General features: G+C 39.3%; 1 protein-coding gene across 3 annotated transcripts in view; it reads right to left on the bottom strand.

The window, feature by feature from the left end:
- The window catches only part of CDH8 (cadherin 8), a 328629-nt gene that overhangs the window by 133510 nt on the left and 175191 nt on the right, over positions 1-19928 (bottom strand). For all 3 annotated transcript variants that reach the window (XR_013538622.1, XM_072980825.2, XM_078380477.1), the window contains one exon: positions 4626-4813. Coding sequence is in view for 1 of the 3 variants with exons in the window: in XM_072980825.2 (XP_072836926.2) it covers positions 4626-4813 (188 nt within the window). In the remaining 2 variants the exon portion in view is untranslated. The remainder of the gene's footprint in view (positions 1-4625; positions 4814-19928) is intronic.

Below are 19928 nucleotides of genomic sequence, written 5' to 3'. Positions count from 1 at the left end.
GGACTATATGAACCATGAACTGGTTCAGTTTTTGTTTGTTTTTTAATTGGTACGATTCATGATTTATGGTTCATGCACACAAGACAAACCATGAACCACTATTGTGCTGGTTAATGCCCATCTCTAATTAGAAGCATCAACATGTTTGTTAGTTTCTCAGTTTGAGGGATTACTGGAGGAGAAAGTTAATCTAGATTCATTTCAGTGTGGGATTTGGGCTCCACAGGGTTCAGTTACTTCCCTCATACTGTTCAATATATACAAGAAACTGTCGGGAGAATTTGTCTAGAGTTGAGCGCCTTGATGCCAATTGTATGCTGATGGCACCCAACAATATTTCTCTTTTCCAATCAATTTCAGCAAAGCGGTTTCAGTCCTAAACCAGTAATTCTCTGGATGAGAGTGAACAAATTGAAGCTCAGTACAGACAAGATAGAACTGCTCCAGGTCATTTGAAAGGCAGGTCAGGAAAGAGAAAGTCAGTTTGTGCTGAGTGCAGTTAGATAGATTCTGACTGAAATTTCACACATGCGGCTTTAGTGTTCTCCTAGGTCCATCCACGAGACTGGATTCCCAGGTTCCAGCAGTGTCTAGGACTGCCTTTATACAATTAAGGCTGGTGCAGCAGATACACCCATTTCTTGGGGTATCCGATCTGATTATCCTACTTGGATTACTGCAATGTACTCTACCTGGAGCTGCCTTTGAAGAGTGTTCAAAAACTGATCCAAAATTCTGCAATCTAAAAGAGAACAATTCTCTCAACACCTTCATATCTTCATAGTCTCTAAATAGAATGGGTGATTAGCAAATTGTGAGTACTATTTTTCAGTCATTTTAATATGTCTTAAGTAAGATAATTCCCCAATTGTCTATGCTGAGAAACGTAAGGTAAAATGGTAAAGGGAATATTAAAAATGCAAAATAACTTTCACAAGCTTTTGAAAAAGATATATCTCAAATCCTCAGTTTTATGACCACCTCAAGTTCATCTCTGCTGCAGTTTCAAGTACATCTACAAATGTGGATTCACGCTCCAACTTTCTGATGCTTCACAATGATTAAAATTTGAAACTTGCAAATTTGTCAAGCTTTGGAAAGATATGCAAATTTGCATTACAATGTCCTATAGAAAGGAACAAAGAGAGGAGGGTGTGAGAAAATGACACAAATGCGGAAATCTGTAATGCAAATACAAAAAGCACAAATAGAAATCACAGAACTCTTTCAGGAGGTCTCAGGAAGCTTAAATATATATTCGTACTTTCAAAAATTGTGTTGATTTTTAAAAGATATGAATCCAGCTCTAATGGAACTTTGCAATTTTTAGTAAACATAACAAGCACTCATTTCTCCACAGACTCAGAAATTGCAAAGCTTTTGTATCTATGAATAAGCGGCTGTAAATCAGCATATGAACAATTTGCCAATCACTCATCCTGTGTCATTTCAGCCATTTCAAATTCAACAGACAAAATCATCCCCAGACAACAGACTTGTTCTCTGTATGCATTTTAAAAAAATGTTCTCCAATGTGTGCATGTTGCTGCTTAGTTGTTAAGTCATGTCCGACTCTTCCTGACCCAATGGACCAGAGCACGCCAGGCCTTCCACTACCTCCCGGAGTTTCTTCATATATAATTACCCATTGGTAGAGGATTCCAGGGGATGAGCATATGATCTGTACTATGGTTACTTGGAAAAGACAGAAGTGAGAACTGCTTGGATGTATGATCCTACAAAAAAATTATCCATGAGGATCCATATGTTAGATCCATGTTTTTGTGTCAATACAAAGCCGTGCACTGAGGGACCCATGATGTCTATGGTGTAATCTATGATCATAAATAAGGCTTGCGGTTTGGGGATCTATGAGCATCTCTGACTTGTTTTGGTGTTTTCTGCCACTGCAGAGGAATGTGCTGGGGGACCCATGCTTTCTGTCTTGATGTCTATGGACACTGATGGCCTGTATGACTGGACAGTGATTTGGGGATGATGCTGCAGAAAAACCATATGGATCCATGAGGATCCATGCTTTTGATCCATGCTTTTGCACAACCGCAAAATCATGCGCTGAAGGACCCACAATATTTGATTTATTGTGTGGAGTGAGAAGGGACCTATGATTGGACAGTGGTTCGGGGATGATCCTACATCAAAATCATGTGGATTTATGAGAATCCATGCATCACATCAATGCGTTTGCATCACTGGAAAGCCATGCACTGGGGGAAGCAAGATTTCTGTGGTGTAGTTTGTGGGTCTCTTTTATTTGATAATGGTCCTATGAAAACATAATATGGATCCATGAGGATCCATACCTTGGATTGGTGTTTTTGCACTATACTTGAGGACCCACAATTTCTGTGTTTAATGTGTGGCCAGATATGTGGCCTATGATTGGACAGCAATTTGGGGATGGTCCTGTAGAGGGAAAAAAACCATGTGGATCAGATTAATGTTTTTGTGCCACTGCAAAGCTGTGTGATGAAGGACCCACAAATTTTGTGGTGTTAGTCTGTGGGTCATAATGGGATTTATGATCTGATTGTGGTTTAGGGAGAATTACGTCCAAAAATCATATGAAACCATGTGGCTCTGTAAACATACGAGCAAACTGGGTAAACACATGTGTAAACCAGGTAAAACTTGCTTCGAGATCAACACCAGCAATAAAGCAACAACAACAACTAAAGAGTAATTCCACAGTTTAAATGAATGAGCTTCTATTTTTTTAAAAAAATATTTTCACAGGCTGCAGCTAAAACTGTGTGGTCAGGAAGGAGTTAAACACTAAGCACGATTGAGTTGTGTAATTTACATATTAGAACTTGTGTAACCAATCAGATTGTGTCTGTTGTTAGCCAATGGGTGTTAAGAGCGTCAATTTCTGGATATTGGATATAAAATCAAGTGACACTTACTAATAGCATGTATTAACCTTTGAACTGCAGGACTGCAAGGGACCCTATGGATCATCAAACTCAACTCCTGTCAAGGAGGTAAAGAGAGGAATTAAACTCCCAACCTCTGGCTCTGCAGGTAGATATCTAAACCACTGAGCTATCCAGAGGTTAATTATTCAGTTCGTTGCCTGTTAGAAGTAGTCTGTTATGTTGTCTGTTAGGATTCTGTTTGTACTGTTGATCTGATCATTTGTCTGTTACTATGTCTCTTAAGGAGCATAATGTGAAACCATTGTAAGCCTGTCCAGCACAAAACCTATACCAAGCCAATATGTTTAAACACTATTAGTTTATTCAACATATATGTTATACATTAAATGTCTTTTATTTTGATTTTACCATGAACAAGTGGATATCATTTCAATTACTGGCAACACAAAGGAGAAGAATGTTTACTATTGATGTGTTTTTTCATACTACACTTGAACTGCTTACACATTTCAGCCTATACACCCCACCATCTGCAGTGATCATGGAGCCCAAGAGAGCAAAATCTGTCACTGCCTCCATATCTTCCCCTTCTATTTGCCAGGAGGTGATGGGGCCAGTGGCCATGATCTTAGTTTTTTTGATGTTGATCTTCAGGCCATTTTTTGTGCTCTCCTCTTTCACCCTCATTAAGAAGTTCTTTAATTACTCCTCACTTTCTGCCATCAGAGTGGTGTCATCTGCATATCTGAGGCTGTTGATATTTCTTCCGGCAATCTTAATTCCGGCTTGGGATTCCTCCAGTCCAGCCTTTCGCATGATGTGTTCTGCATGTAAGTTAAATAAGCAGGCAGACAATATACAGCCTTGCCGTACTCCTTTCCCAATTAGCCTTTTTTTAAAAACTAGGAGTGACCAGCCTATCACTTCCCTTTTCTGAGTAACCACCATCCATGTGTTGTGTTTAAATGGCAAATGGTTCTCCATTTGTCACACAGCAAGAGCAGACCTTCTGCTACATCAGTGCCAAATTTGCTGCTGTCCTGAGGTCCAGTTTCATGGCTACACTTTTTTGTTTGGGCTTTCTAATGTCTTGATTTTGCTTGTAGAATTCTGTTTACTGTCCTTATGTAAAATATATGGCACCAGTACCGTTGTGCTGTAAACTGCAGGATGCTTGTGGGATGCAGCAATGGAGGCTAGTGCATTAAAGCAATTGGATGGGGCGCTGCCTCACTTTAGGCTCCAGCTATACAGACTCAGCCCTTTCTTGATAGTAAAGGTCAGCACACCATGAGAATCCCGCCCTCCCCCTTCTGAAGGCCCAGGCTCACCACACTCTACATGACTAGGGGGAAGCGGAGTGAAGGGAAAGTGGAATTTCAAAAAATTAATATGAGTAAATAAATCAGTGGAAACCATGTTTGGTTTTAATGGCCAGCTCTGAAATCAGACTCATGTATGTGCATGTGTGTGTCCTTCTTTAGACATGTATGTGCAAGTGTCCATCTTTCTTTAAACAGGTAGACAGAAATGGAGGTGATGAAAGAGAGAGGGAGGGAGGGGGCAAGGAGAGAAAATATGAATATATGGCTAAAGTTCTGAAACAGGTACATGGAATAACTCCAATCAAGCCAATGGCTTCCATGTTTTGATAGCAGAGAGATACTTTATAACCCATTTCTGTATTTTAAGGTTCACAAACCCGATCTTTTAGTTGTCATTTACCTTTCTCAATCTAATAATGCCTTCCTGTGTCTGGGAGTCTGAGGTGATTTCAAAGATATCCACTCCGTCTCCTTCAATAATGTCATAGGATGACTTAGCATTCTCGCCAATATCCAAGTCATTTGCTTTAACCCTTCCTATCGGTTCTCCAATTGCAATGTCTTCCAATATGGAAAAATGGTACAAATCTGAGAGAAAGGAAGAAAAAGAGAGAGATGAAAGCAGCAGCAGCCACTGAACATTACATTTGATTACAGCATTTTTTCTTCATGTCCTTCCATTGCCTAAATGTGGCTATTTGAGACACAGTCATAGTCTCCCAGCATTGTTTACTTAAACATTTCATTACATACCCACTGTATGGTAATGCACAGTCAATTTCAGGAATGGTTCCTTTTATTATCATACCTCTATGACTGTCTGGTATTGTAAACACAAAATAGTGAGTAATTTTTATTAGGAAGGAAGGAAGGAAGGAAGGAAGGAAGGAAGGAAGGAAGGAAGGAAGGAAGGAAGGAAGGAAGGAAGGAAGGAATATTGTTGCAGCTTCCTATCAGGCATTTTATAATGCATCTCACATTTCCTTATTTATATATTTATTAGATTTGGATCCCATTTTTCTCCCCAGACTGAGACTGAAAAGAAGTCTGGAACAGCAGCACAAACTACAGCATAAGGAATGCTTTGAACCATGAGATGTTCCTATGCCAACATTCATTGTGTCCGCAACCTTCATAATAACTATGGAAGTAACTAGAGTGTTACTATGACATCAAAGGCAAATCGTGACCCCTCCCCTTTAAAATATAGCCATAATGTAAAATGGTTTTTACCTTTGTTATAGGGGGAAAATGAGTTGATTTGCAGGCAAAATAAAGGTGATAGGCTTTTTCAAACCAAAGTGGTTATACTGCTCTTGTGTGATGCAAAAATCACTTCACCACAAACACATCAGAAGCTATCTGCTCTGTTCACACAAGCACGAGACATCTCTGCTCACTTTGGCTAAACAGAAACGTGTCATTTTGCAAAAGCGAACACTGACAAATAAGAGAGCACAAGACCATATGATTTATAGGGCAATTTTTTCAGCAGAGTTGTGTAAATATTCTTATGATTGTAGTATCCATGACTTCTACTCCCAAAATAAGCCCTAGTTGAGTGAAACTCCACCCTCCACCCTTGTGCAGCAACCAGAAGATGACATGACTGTATTTGGATAAATGTAGATTGTTGTACATGGGGGGGAAAACTCCTTGAAAATAAGCCCTAATGCATTTTTGGAGGAAAAATTAATATAAGACTCTGTCTTATTTAGGGGAAAACACGTTAGAGATTTTAGTCAAAAATGTTCATTTATTATTTATTCATTTAAATCTTTATTCTGCCCATCTAATGGTGAGGTGACTACTCCGGGTGGCTTATAATATCGTAATATAAGCATATAATAAAATGACAGTAATAACCTAATAAAACATTGCACGAAGAAACCCAAATTCCCAAATAAAAATATATAAAAGATTACAAAGATACAATAGATGGTAGCAAATAGACAATTATTCCACAGTTCGTGGAATATAAGCAATTACACTCTGCAAAGATTACTACGGGTAACTCTGAGAAAACTTTAGAAATTCTTGTGTGTGGTGTGTAGGAAAGCAGGAGGCTCTTACCTACAAACATGTTACCTTTCACAGGGAGAAAGTAACAATGGAGAAGGAAGTGCTTCATGCTCTCTTCTTCATGTATTGGACAGAAAAGGGTAAGTAATGCCCGCATAGGGCTCAAGTTATAGCAATATGATATCATCATAAAATCCTGGGATCTGTAGTTTGGTGAGCTGCTTAAAATTCTGTGCTGTAATTCACCAATCCAGAAATGGCTCATGGATGGAATCATGGGATTTAAAACGGGATGAAACGGATGCAATACTTCTGTTACATTCTGCCTCATATTCCATTAGCAGTTTAATTATATCTTTGCTGCTCCCAGTTGGGTTCAGAAACACTTTCCCCATTTCCTGTGTATATTTCAAAATTTACACATTCTTCTATGCATTCTTCTAACATATGAATTAAATTCACAGACTAAAGCATGTTCTTCAAAATGACATTTTTTTAAAGATGGATTTTTTTTTGCACTAATGCACCTATAGTTTTGTCCACATTTCCCCCTTCAAAACGTAGCACATATCAGATAAATATATTAATTTCTGAAACAAAATTTTCCTTTTTCTGGTTTTGGGAGGTTGAAAACTGCTAGAGAATTACAAATTCAATACATCTATTTTCCCTTTCTGGGCAGTCAACAATCTTATCTCTGATTGAGAAGTAAGAACTACCAGTTCAGACAGATTTTGTATGTGTGAAGGCATTATCACCACACGCATCATCTTAGAAATGCAGAGTTGGAAGGGATCCTAATGACCATTGAGTCCAACCCCCATCAAGGGGCCACAATGGGGAATCAAACTGCCAACCACTGGTTCCATAGCCAGCTATCTAAAGTCCTGAGCTATCCAATATGTACATAAACAATTTCTTCTCAAGCAAAAAAATATATATGGAGTTAGTCCCAATAAGTTGCTCGGAAGGCTAGGCATAAGCGTTGACTAAAGCCTGAATTACTAACCAAATTGACCTGATTCAGGCTGAATTCTATTTCACAACAAAGCAAAAAAAATTTATAAGTTGATCTGGAGCCAAAGCACCAAATGGGAGCTTCTAGATTTCATAAAGCAAAATTTAATATGCAAACCCACAAATCTAGTTCTTTGAAATTTGACAGGCTTATCCACCTCTTCGGGGCCTATTATGTCTCCAGATTTAATATGCACAGATGTAAAAACATGGAAGTTATAGCCTTTCCATCTTTCCAGTGCAAGTCAATTGGATATTGATTCAGATCTGGGTTACAAATAAAAACTGGGCGGAGCACAAAATTGCTCTGTATGAAATCTGGATTGATTTGGAAGTCCCAAATTTGCCTTCAGAACACATCATAGGGACATTGTTGCTATGCTGGGATAGTCATATTTACACATAGCTTTTAAAAACAGAACAACAGGCATAATAAAGAAATCAAGGGGAGTAATAGAGCAAGTAATCTTTAATTCTAAAACCACTGTGGAATTTCAAAACAAGGTTTTGAGAAGCTTCTTTTAAGATAGCTTAGAGGAAACTAGTCCCATTTTCCAGGATCCTTTTGCCTGTTCCTAATTCAAATCTGAAGACGTTGCCCTTAAATGGCTTAAATTGGGTTTCAACACAGTGCTTCATATTACAGCTGAGACTTCTCATTACTTAGGGAAAGAATCAAATTGCTCATTCTAATGACATCTCTCTCTGACTTTTTTTGTAATGATGTGGAAGCCAGCAAAGCATGGGTAACCTCTGGCTCCTGAACACATCTACAGACAGTCTAATTATGCACGCTTCTTGGTAATTCACTTGTTTCAGCAATGGGTAAGAGGTGAAATTATCAGTTTCAGGACTACTTATCATTGAAAGCAATCAGGCAAAGCCACGCATACCTGATGAGTCAGAAAGTCTTAAATGGAAGCAGTGGGACCTGTTCTCCCCTCTATTCCCCCAAGGGCAGAATCTGTTGGTATATGTTATACCATAATTGTCATGACTATTTGCATAGATTATAGTTGGCTGCGAACCTCTGAATGGTTATAGTGTGTGTGTGTGTGTGCTTAACAAGATACATGTCAAGAAAATATATTTAGCATGTATAGCTTTCAAATTTTATTTTTAAGTTCCATTATCCACAGACAACAGTCTGCTTACTAAGCAATTACACCCTATTTTAGCCGCTGACTGTGCCTCAAGAAAAGAGGTTTTCTGTATGATCTCTCTCCTGCCCTTCATTCATGGTATGAAGAGAGAAGGGTGCATTTCTGACTGCACTGCATTACAAACAAGTTCATTTGCTACCTCTCTTAAGTGTGCCAACTATACCTTCTCCTGCCATAAGAAATTGGCAGGCGGAAACTGCACACCCACAACGGCATCAATGAAAACAACATTGGATAATGGACCAACATTCTCCTTCCCCAGAGAAATTGATTCTCTTCCGAGAAACAGGCCCTCAGACTTTATGGGACAATGAAGATGTCAAGAACTCAGCCTTTATGGAGCAATGAAGAGTGCTACTAAATTTTTGTAAAATCCTTAAAAATCACCTCTGGGATCTCTTTAATCTCTGCTCCCCTAAAAGGTCCCAATGATATACAGCCTTGGTCAGATGGGAGAACAGGTTGCCTTATCCTATTATCTTGGAACTCAGAGCCTATAACTATCCTTTCCTTCACTTACTCACTCATTCACACATGCACATGCAAAGCCAGTGAAAAGCAGAGGCTTGTCTGGATCCTACCTCTCCCCTTTCTTCCACTCAGATTCATTCTGGTGCTCAGCCATTCAGCCATTTTCCTTCACCCCGATTACCCGGGAAGGACACTGACTTTTCAAAAAATGTGAAACCAAGTGACCGTTTCCTTACCTTCTGGACTACTTCGCAGATCGCAACTTGAGCTTTTCCATGCTCTAGGTACTCTGATGTGGCCCTTGACTCAAAATGTATGTAGTGACTCTCATGCTCACACACAATGTGTTAGGATCCACATTTAAAAGTAAATTCTCATGCCAATTTTTAAAAAAGACATACTATATGCCAATGATGGCGAACCTATGGCACACGTGCCACAGCCATAAGTCACCATAAAGAAATACTTACCCGTCCTCCAATCCCGGATTTTGGCACTCCCCTCTGCTGGTGCAGTGGTCCAGCGGAGGGGTGCAATGGCGAACATTACCAGTCTAGCCCAATGCGGGATTGGAGGACTAGTAAGTATTTATTTGTTGATACCGCCCATGGGGGGGGGGGAAACAAGCATTTAACCCTTGCAGTGCAGGAGCAGTTGGTTTTTTCTAAACTAAAACTTCAGCATTTAGGTTTTAATTGCAGCATTGGCACTTTGAAATAAATACGTTGATTTTGTGTTGCGGTTTGGGCACTCGGACTCAAAAAGGTTCACCGTCACTGCTATATGCCAATCCAAGTGGCACAGAATAGACATTTGGGCAGACACTTCCATGTGTGACCAAGATTTGAAATGGATGGATTTCCCTATCTCTTCTCCACATATGTGTAGGGTAACTCTAGCAAAAAACATCTGCGTAACATTATTCATAATATCAGTTTAGTTGAGGTATATCTGCAATACACTGTTTTAAAATCTCCTTGAAGACAATTTGCCGTTTGGACACCTCAAGACCCTTAATGCAAAATAAAATAAAATAAAATGCAGCCTACAAGGCTTTCATTTGGATCCTTAAAATGTAATTGGCTTATTCATTCTCACTTGTTCCGTCTCTGCAGTACTCTGCAGTCATTATGCCTTGCATATCCTTCTGTGCTTACTTCATTAAAGTAACATATTACAGGCCACAAAACAGAACTGTTTTTCCTTATGATGCATTCTTTTCAATGTCTTTTTGAGGAGCAAACATAAATAAATATGGAGCCAATTGACAAACTCTAAAAGCATTCATAACAAATTGAAAAACAGAAGCAAACAATGTATTGTAATAGCATCCTGTCAGCAATTGAATGGTCTGGTTGTAATTAATGCAAGAATCCACACATAAGACAGATGGTTTAAACGGTTTAACCAGGCATTTCTTAATCCATTAAAAAGGAAATACTGTAAAGCACATGCTTATTAACTTTCATTTCTTTTCCACTTTTTACAAGCCATTATTTAAAAATGGACAAGATTTAAGGGGGGAAAATCTAATGATGTAATCAGGCTGGTGTCCCGCAGGATTCTATCTAAAGCGATGTTTGTCTATACACACTTTTGTGCTAAACAGAGTTACTGCTGTAGCCTTGAATCCAAACTCAGGGTGTGAGAGAATGGCATCCTTCAGTCTTGAAAGACTATGGTAACCTGCTCTATATGGAGGACTTGGAGAGTGTCCTCTCCAGAGCATGAACCATGGATAAAATAATATGGAGGATAAGCTGTTACCTAAGCAGCAAATCCCCCCTCTCCATGTCAATGAAATAGTCCAGTGGAAAGGCAAGAGACAATACAACTGGTTCCAGCGATGTTGCAGGAGTTGCCAGAACAACACGAACTGCCTCCGGGACTCCAGCTCCGGATTTTGCCTCGAGGTTATCTCCTGAAGATCAGGGTGTGATCAGACAGGGAAAAATGTGCCCCCAATCACACTGGAAACAGTTTCTCTGCTCATCCAGGTAGGGCTGTAGCTGGCATAATTTCCGCAGCTGAAGGAAGGCATCTCTGGCCACCAAGTCCACCTGGGCTTCCAATGTTAGACTGGGGTCCAGGAGCACCCCCAAGCTGCAGACCCTGTCCCTTAGGGGGAGTGTAACCCCATTCAGGGCAGGGAAATGGCCCTCCAACCTGTCCACTAACAGCACTTCCGTCTTGTCTGGATTGAGTTTCGATTTATTAACCCTCATCCAATCCATTATCAGGCCTAGACACGAGTTCAGCACAGAAATTGCCTCACCTGGATTGGTGGAAAACGAGAGGTAGAGCTGAGTGTCGTCAGCATATTGCTGACTCCTCAGCCCAAACCTCCTGATGACCTCTCCCATGTAGATGTTAAACAGTATGGGGGACAGTATTTCTAATTTCACATCTATGTGTATTAGTGCTGTGCTGAAGCTTTCTCCCATGAGATTTTCAAACATTTCTATTCCATTTGATAGGAAATACATTCCTTTAAAAATAATTTTAAAAGATGAGACTTTTCATAGAAATTCTCAATAGAGGAGATTCAGAATTCTTGTATGCTGCTTTGGGGAAATGCCACATCTCAAGAGGTGGTTAACACTTATCTGAAACAGACAGCAAACAAAGAAACCTGAAGTCTAAAATTGCTGGGTAGCTGGGTGTAGGAACTGGATTCAGGCCAAACAAGCAGGTTATATACATGACCTTCAAAAGGTTACTGCTTTGCCCTGAATCTCCAAGAATTCGCAGCTAGGCAATGACAGTCCAAAAGGGTAATGTTTACAGAGTTAGTTTGTACTGCTTCACACAAACTTGAGATATTGCACATGCAGAAGCTTACAGTATGTACTTTAATACACTCAAGCATTATCCAGCAGTTAGCTGTCCTGAACAATCTTAGCAGTACAATGTGGGGATAAAATATTCCATGTTTTATAAAATGTCCTCAGAATTACTGCCAAAAGAATCTACTTATTGTGAAACTCCACTGCTCTTGTTTCTGAGACCCCGGAGGACTGTATTTGTTCCAAAACTGAACATAAATATATATTTCTGCTCTGGTGAGAAACAATAAATCCACATAACTCACAGAATATTATCTGCGTTCATTATAATTTATTGCAGGCATGCTATATGTGAAGTATTATGGATTTTGTCACTGTCTATATCAGTAAAGTTCCATTACAGCAATGAACTTGGCTGGTTTATTTCATTTCCCCGGAAACTCTTAAGCATGCTGTCCTTGTAATAGATGTCAAAAATTGAGTGGAAATCATATAGAATTTTACTACTCACCAACACAACTAGAATTAGTCGCTTGATAAAACTAGAGTATAAGTGAATGTTAAGCATTGGTAAAAGATAATTTTACGTAGAACTTTTACCTGATTATGAAAAAAGAACCCATCTAAGTTAATTAACTGTATGATTTTAATATAAAATCTTGGCAGTATAAAGTTAAATTTTATACATCCTTTAAGAGAAGACCCATCCCAATGATAGAGCTCATACAAGTCCCATTAATGTCAATGGGTCTATCTGAATTGCTGCTAAAGTTGACTTTAGCTAAGAATTTCATGGTTTTAACGTTCATTAAATTGATTAAATATCTGTACATTTGAAAGTGAGGCAACAATTTTTTTAAACAAAAAATTCAGATGTCGGATGCAACTCTGCTAAGAGGAGAACCCTAGAAACTGGTTATGGAGACTTCCAGAGCAGTAAGCAAAGTGGGGGCTGACAACTGTAAGGAAAAGGAGGGGCTGGAAAAAAAGTGCCTTCCTCCAGCAGAGACTCCAGTTCATCCTGGATCTTTTATCATCATCATCATCATCACCACCACCACCACCACCACTACTACTACTACTACAACAGTGGTGCCTCGCATAGCGATCACTCTGTTAAGCGACGAAATCACTTAGCGACAGAGTTTTTGCGATCGCAAAAGTGATCGCTTTGCGATGGTCCCTATGGGTTTTTTTCGCTTTGCGATGATCGCAGGGAAGCGATCATGGCAAAGCGACCCTTTTTAACAGCTGATCGGCAGTTTCAAAATGGCCACCGGCAAAAGAAAATGGCCGCCCGCCGTTTTTCCTCACTTAAGAGGCAGCGAAAATGGTGGCGCTATGGAGGATTTTTGCTTAAAGGTGAGTTTTTAAGCCCATAGGAAGGCATTAATCGTGTTTTAATGTGTTTCTACGGGCTTTTTAATATCGCTTAGTGATGAAATTGTTTAGCAATGTTTTTTCTGGAATGAATTAACATTGCTAAGCGAGGCACCACTGTATTATTATTATTATTTCTTCTTTGGGGGGGCATTATGAAGAATTAGCATGTTTCATTACAGGGAAAGAAAGATGGGAAGAAAATGTGTTTGTTTGATTGAACAGCCACTGTGCTGGTGTAAAGAAAGGCATCTCAATAGGACGGCAGATGTTAAAGGCAAGCACATAAAAATGGCACATCTACCCATTTAAAAATAATTCAAATGAACATTCATAAACCCTAAGAATATAAGTATGGCTAGAGAAAGCAACTGGCTGTGGAGCCAGATGTTGCGAGTTGGATTGATTGCCTCCTTGACAAGCTGGACTCCATTATAGATTAGCCTAGACTATCCTCCTGCATATGCATATTGCTATTGATACGGCTTTGAAGATACAATTATCAACATGAATACTGATCTCAACATGGTTGCAATACCAAGCCCTGAACTTCCACCCACAGGAAATGTCTCTAAGTTAAACAGAACACCAGAAATTGTAAAGCTTTATTGCTGTGCATCTTCTTTGAAGAAAACAAACATCTACTCCACAAGGACCTCATCGCTCTTCTTGTCACTTCAGCAAGGAGATAACACAAAAATGGAAATCATTAGATGAGCCCGTGGTAAATGTCTAGTTAAACAAAGTCTGGCTTGCTGCCCTTATGGAAAACCTTCCACGCAAACTTTGGTGACAAAAAAGGACTTGAGCAAACAGATTCATTACAGTGTTCGTGCCTTTTATTCGATATATAAATGACAGTGCCTCTGCTTCCAGGCTGCCTGCATCACACCATGATCATTGAAAATATGTATTCTTAGACGATCATTTTGTTGAACATTTCTCAGTTAGACAGTCAACCTTCTGGGCACCAAAATGCTCCAACCCCACTGAGTCTCTGTATTCAAATGATCCTAATTCTGTCCAATTCCAACGCCAACCTCTACCCTCTATTGTTTGTACATGTGAAACAGATCTATGGATTTTTTTTTTATTTTGAAATGTTTAAAGAAAAATAATGTATAGCATCATATAATTAAAAATTGTCATGAGTTAGAACCAATACAATGTCTGATTCTTTATAGATTCTCATTTATACAGTGATGCCTTGCAATACGAAAATAATTCGTTCCATGAGTCGTTTCGTATTGTGAAATTTTCATCTTGCAAAACACGATTTCCCATAGGAATGCACTGAAATTTAATTAATGTGTTCCTATTTATCTTGCGAAGCATGACCATAGAAAAATTTGTCTTGCGAGTCACCAAAAAATAAAAATAAAGATCACAAAACGCTTTCATCTTGCAAGTTTTTCATTGTGCGAGGCATTCGTCTTGCGAGGCATCACTGTATTTTCAATTCATAATCAACTAATATCTGCAGTACTGAGCAAAAACTTTCTGATATACAGTGGTGCCTCACATGACATTAATTTGTTCCGAAAAAATCGCTGTTGAACGAAAACATTGTCATGCGATTTTAAAAAGCCCATAGAAACATATTAAAACCCAATTAATGCGTTCCTAGGGGCTTAAAACTCACTGTCCAGCGAAAATTCTCCATAGCACGGCCATTTTCGCTGCCCGTGCAGTGAGGAATCCATGCCAGAAAACAGCGGGCGGCCATGTTTTTCACCCGGCGGCCATTTTGAAACCGCCGATCAGCTGGCCGAAAATCATAGCTTTGCGATAATCGGTTAGCGAAACAGGGGACCAATCATGTTATTTTTGCTGTTGCTGCCACTGCTACATGCTGCCAATGTCCCCTGCTGTCTGGTGCTTTATGTCTTTTATAGGTCTCTCTGCTAGAAATGGACACAACTGGACTAAATGCCAAGGGGAACCTTGACCTTTTTACCATCAAGTCAATTCTGACTTATGGAGAACTTTTCAGAGTTTTCTAGGTTGGGAGTACTCAGCCATGGTTTACCATTCCCTTCTTCTGGGGGCATCCTGGAACTGTGCGGCTTGTCCAAGGCCACCCAGGCTGGCTCTTCTGGGATGCCAAGTGGAGAATTAATTCCCAACAAATATAAGTAAGCACTCCCCTTGGCCATGGCTTCGCAAGCTCCTGGAGCTGTTGAAACCGGATTTTAGGGGAATTGGGGGGGGGGGAAATTGGACTCTGGCTCCAGCCCATCCTCTTGGTTTGCAGTGTGGCCACGTTGGCTCCTCCAGTCCCCTGCCAAGTTCACTCTGTGCCCAAAACTGATTTTTGCCCACTGGGTTTTGGCTGCCAACAATCCTTGATGCCAAGTATTCCTAAAAGCCTTGGATTGACTAACTCCTTTTGGAGCAGGCTTGCATTATTGACCATTCACTGGCATTGGGGTTCCCCAACTCCTTCCTGCAGACGTCTCAAGTTCTCCCTCTGGTGCTTCTTTGTCCAGCACCTCTGGTGGGTCAGCTTTGGGTCTGAGTGCCCCACTGGTTCATGTGACCTCCACAGGGTTACTGGGCGGGGGTTAGAGTCTATGGCATGCTGGACTTTGGCTTGCCCCACCACACCCTCATCTTTTGGCCACCCTCACTTGCAGCTAGATTCTTTTACAGGGGCTCTAGAAATTTAACACACCCTCCTCCCCTACAGTGCAAAATACAAAGTCCAGTTTTTACTCTGCCTCTCTTCACTCCTATTTTTTGGATCCTATACAGCAATGGTCCCCAACCTTGGGTCTCCAGATGTTCTTGGGCTATAACTCCCAGAAGCCTTCACCACCACCTCCTGGCCAGGATTTCTGGGAGTTGAAGTCCAAGAACATCTGGAGGCCCAAGGATGGGGACCACTGCTATACAGAGAGATGAGTCTTTCCCCTATTCTTCCTCCTCCTTTTTTATATCAGGATCCCACCAGCTGGGCCTGGCCCCTGCCTTCTCATTCAGATGTGGCCTATCTGCCCTTGGTCCTTCTCTCCCATACGGAACATTTGCTTCCCTTTCTGTACCCTTCTGGGGCAAAGAAGGTGCTGGAAGGGGGTGGGTGGGACAAGGGCAGATGGCTGTCTAGGGGTACCTGGAGAATCCACCCCACAAATTACATTGCCAAGGGATTCAAATGGGATAGTGCTTGCAACCCCAAGTGCAACTAACTACTTGCTAAAAAGTAATTTTCCTAGTTATGTTTTATTTGTGGGAAAAGTGATTGTACTGCTACCTTGTGTGGGTTAATTGTGAGCCAAGTGGTGGAAAAAAATCACACACACACCCCAAAATCCAGTTAACATGCAGTGTTTAAAGAGTCTTAGGGACTTAAACTATTAATTTTAAAAGTTTATTTTAAAACTACTAATTTAAAAGAGTAAAATTAACACTATTTCCAGTCTGAGCTACCCTCTCTCTTTATCAAATGTTAATCTTATGGTTAACACAGGAAAGGGGGAAAAGCCAGTAATCATTGGTTATACTGGATATTTATTTCAGAATGTACCTATTTCAAATAAAATTGGTCCTCATTATAATTCTCTCCTTCCCCCTGAATGCAGTCTACAAAGCACTGCAAAACAGCTCAGCAGGATGTCAAATCATTTTAAGTTAAGCCAGCAAAATGCACGCTGGAACCATAGCAGTAAATATGGATTTTGAATTAAAGATCAACAATTAACTAGACCCAGACTTTTTTGCTTTTATTTTCTCCTCTCATCTCCAATTAGTCATTGCTTTATTTCTTTCATCAGCTACACATATCTTTTCAGAGGCTGCCTTATCCATCTGCTCTCAATGTATAATAGCCATGCTAAGCTGCATTGCTAATTCTAGAATAAGCACCAAAACAGATAAAAAATAGATTTGGGTGTGGAGATCATGTCATGTGGCAGGAGGTACAGTAGGAAAGACGATATTGTAACTGATAGTAGTAATCTCACTCCAAAGTGCTTGGTGGTATTTTTATTCTTATTCTTCAGAAACACCAGACACAGTCAACATCATAAAAAAATTGACTGGTATTATACAGCAGATCCAAGTTAACAAGAAGCCTAAGCATCTGATAATTATCAGGGCAGAATGTATGTTGTTCCTAATATTGCCATTTTGCTAGTTCTGATGGTGTTATTTCTGAGATCTGCAATTGCTTATAATACTGTGTGATTTTTTTTATCTTGTTCCCAAAGCCTCAAGCAAGGTGTCTGAATTGCCTGATCTATATTTTGTTAGTTTTTCCAATTCTTTATCCTTAACTCTGGCATCCCCTGGAATTGCAATGTCAATGATCCAGAGTTTTCTTCATTCTATTACTACTATGTATGGTATGTTATGTTCAAGGTGTCCATCAGTTTGGATCTGGAAATCTCACAAGATCTTGACTTCCTCATTTTCTGACACCCTCTCTATCTGATGTTCCCATGGGTTTTTGGAGACTGGCAAGTTATATTTTTTGCATAATGACCAGTACACTAACTTTGCCACTCTATCATGTCTAATTTTGTAATCTGTTTGTGCAATCTTTGGACATTCAAAGATGAGGTGTGACACAATTTCATAATTTTTCTTGGCAGCATTGACATTTGTTGTTAGCACTAATTCCGTGGAACTTATCTTTCATCACATTGGCTTGGCTTGTGAAATCAAGCCTTCAGTTTCTTTCTTGAGGGTCCCCAGTTTTAGCCATGACCATATTGAATCACCATCATGCTTTCCATCACTATTTCTCAGGTGTTATCCATGTAATCGTTTATTTTTCCAGCTGTTTAATGTATTTTAAAATTGTTGTTTCTTATATTGAAACTTTGTTTTTGTTGTTTTCAAAATATTTGCCATTTTCACTGCCTTAAGTAATTTTCTCTGCTTGTACTGATATAGTCATTTAGGCTTCTTTTTTCTTCTTCTACTACCTGCTGTTTTTGAAGTAATCTGTAGCCTCTGATTTTTAGTGGTATACATAATCTGTCCACATCACTTTTTGGATGTAGTGTGTGATGCACGTTCGTTAGTTTCTGTGTTTTTCAATCCAATTATTCTAATTGTTTTGAGTCCAATCTATTATTCTAGGGTATCTAATTATTGTGGGTATCTAATTATTGGAACAACGCATATGTTTATGGCTTTGATTGTATTTCCCCCATTTAATTTTGATTTTAAGATTTTTTTTCTGTCATCTTTTGAAATATTCCCATTCTGTCATTTCTTTAACTTTTGTATGCACAATGTTTTCTGCTTCTAGTATTCCAAGGTATTTATAATTTTCATCACTTGATAATGATTTTATAATATTGCCATTTTAACTCTACTCCAACTCTAGTTGTTGTTTTTATCTTTCCATGGTGTATAGACAGACCTGCATATTTGTCCATTCCAAATTTCACTTGGATATCTTCACTAAATATCTGTACTGTGTTTAGCAGTGATTCTATCTCTGTGTAATATTTTGCATATAGTTTTAGGTCATCCATGTATGACCTATTGATTTTTCCTGCTTGTTCTTAAATATGCTAGCCCAATCCAGTTTTATTTGAAATTATTGATATGATGATTAGTGAGATGTTAAGCAGCAGTGGTGACAAAGAATTCCCCTGAAAAAATCCTCTTTTGATGCTAACATCCCCAATTTCTTCACCATGGGTCATTAAGACAATTTCCCATTGTTGTTGTTTGTTTGTTTTGTTGTATGAAGTAGTATGTGATCTGGAAGCAGCAACAGTCATTGTGTCCAAATTAGTCATCATAATAACATTATCTAGGGATATTTTTCAGGTTCAGATATTATCCAGAACCTGAAGCAAAGCAATGGTGTTTGTCAGTTTCTGAACTGATGTGAAGTGAAACAAGAAAACCCAAAGGGACACTCAAATCAAATTGTCATTATCCAAATATTGCTTCAATGTTCTGTGGGTTTAAAAACCTGATTTGTTTTATTATACCCACTGGGAAATAAAAGCAATACTCTAACTGAATAAACAGTGAAGGCAAAGCAAAAGAGAGTGACAGCTTACCAATGCAATACTCAACCACTCCTGGATTTCCATCCCACAAGTTCCAATTATAAGGCCCCTTGGAGAGAATTCCCCAGCCTTGTGACAAGTAGTAATTTTGTGAGGGGAACATTGTTAAATAGAAGAGAGATTGATATTTAGATCACTAATTTTTAGGTGATATAATGAGTTGTGTTGCACATTTTTTCTTCTTTGCTTTTAGGCAGCTGTGGATCTCAATCCAATTAACTTAGTGTCTGTATGACTGAAATTTATACAGTTATGCAATATTTGAATGGGGTATGTCAAAGCAGCATAGGAATAGGATCTAAGCTATCTTCCTGCTCTGTTTTATACTTTAACTTTTGCCTTTATAAATGCCTGTCCTTAGGTTTTATTTTAACAAGTTGCCTGTTTGTTTGCTTTCTATGTCTTTCTGTGTTCCACCAAGGATGAGTGGCAAAACTGACACACAAGCTGACAATCAGGAACTCTGTGAACTTTGAGCCACTAACTGGGGGGCATTCTCTGCCCCTTGAACATTTTTTATTAGTAGTAGTATTATTACACAAGAAACAAACAACCCATCCAGTACTACTTTCACTAGCCTGTACAGGAAAGCAGTGGCAATTACATTACTAGTACCACATATTTTAGATAAATGTGGGGGGGGGCAGTCTTAAAATGTGCAGAATCTTCATGAGATTAATGATAAAGGGGAAAATGGATGTTGTGGGACAGGAAGAAGTAAGTGTACATGTCTGTTTGTTGTCTCATTTACTGAGTGAGCATGAACCAATCAGTGAGGACAAGTCATATCAGGAGTTACTTCCTTAGCAAATTACTGCTGAAAAGTGTA

Source organism: Pogona vitticeps, chromosome 10 (assembly GCF_051106095.1).
Source record: "Pogona vitticeps strain Pit_001003342236 chromosome 10, PviZW2.1, whole genome shotgun sequence".
Taxonomy (NCBI): Eukaryota; Metazoa; Chordata; class Lepidosauria; order Squamata; family Agamidae; genus Pogona; species Pogona vitticeps.
The sequence above is the reverse complement of the archived record's forward strand: the minus strand, read 5'-3'. Positions and strand labels throughout refer to the sequence as shown.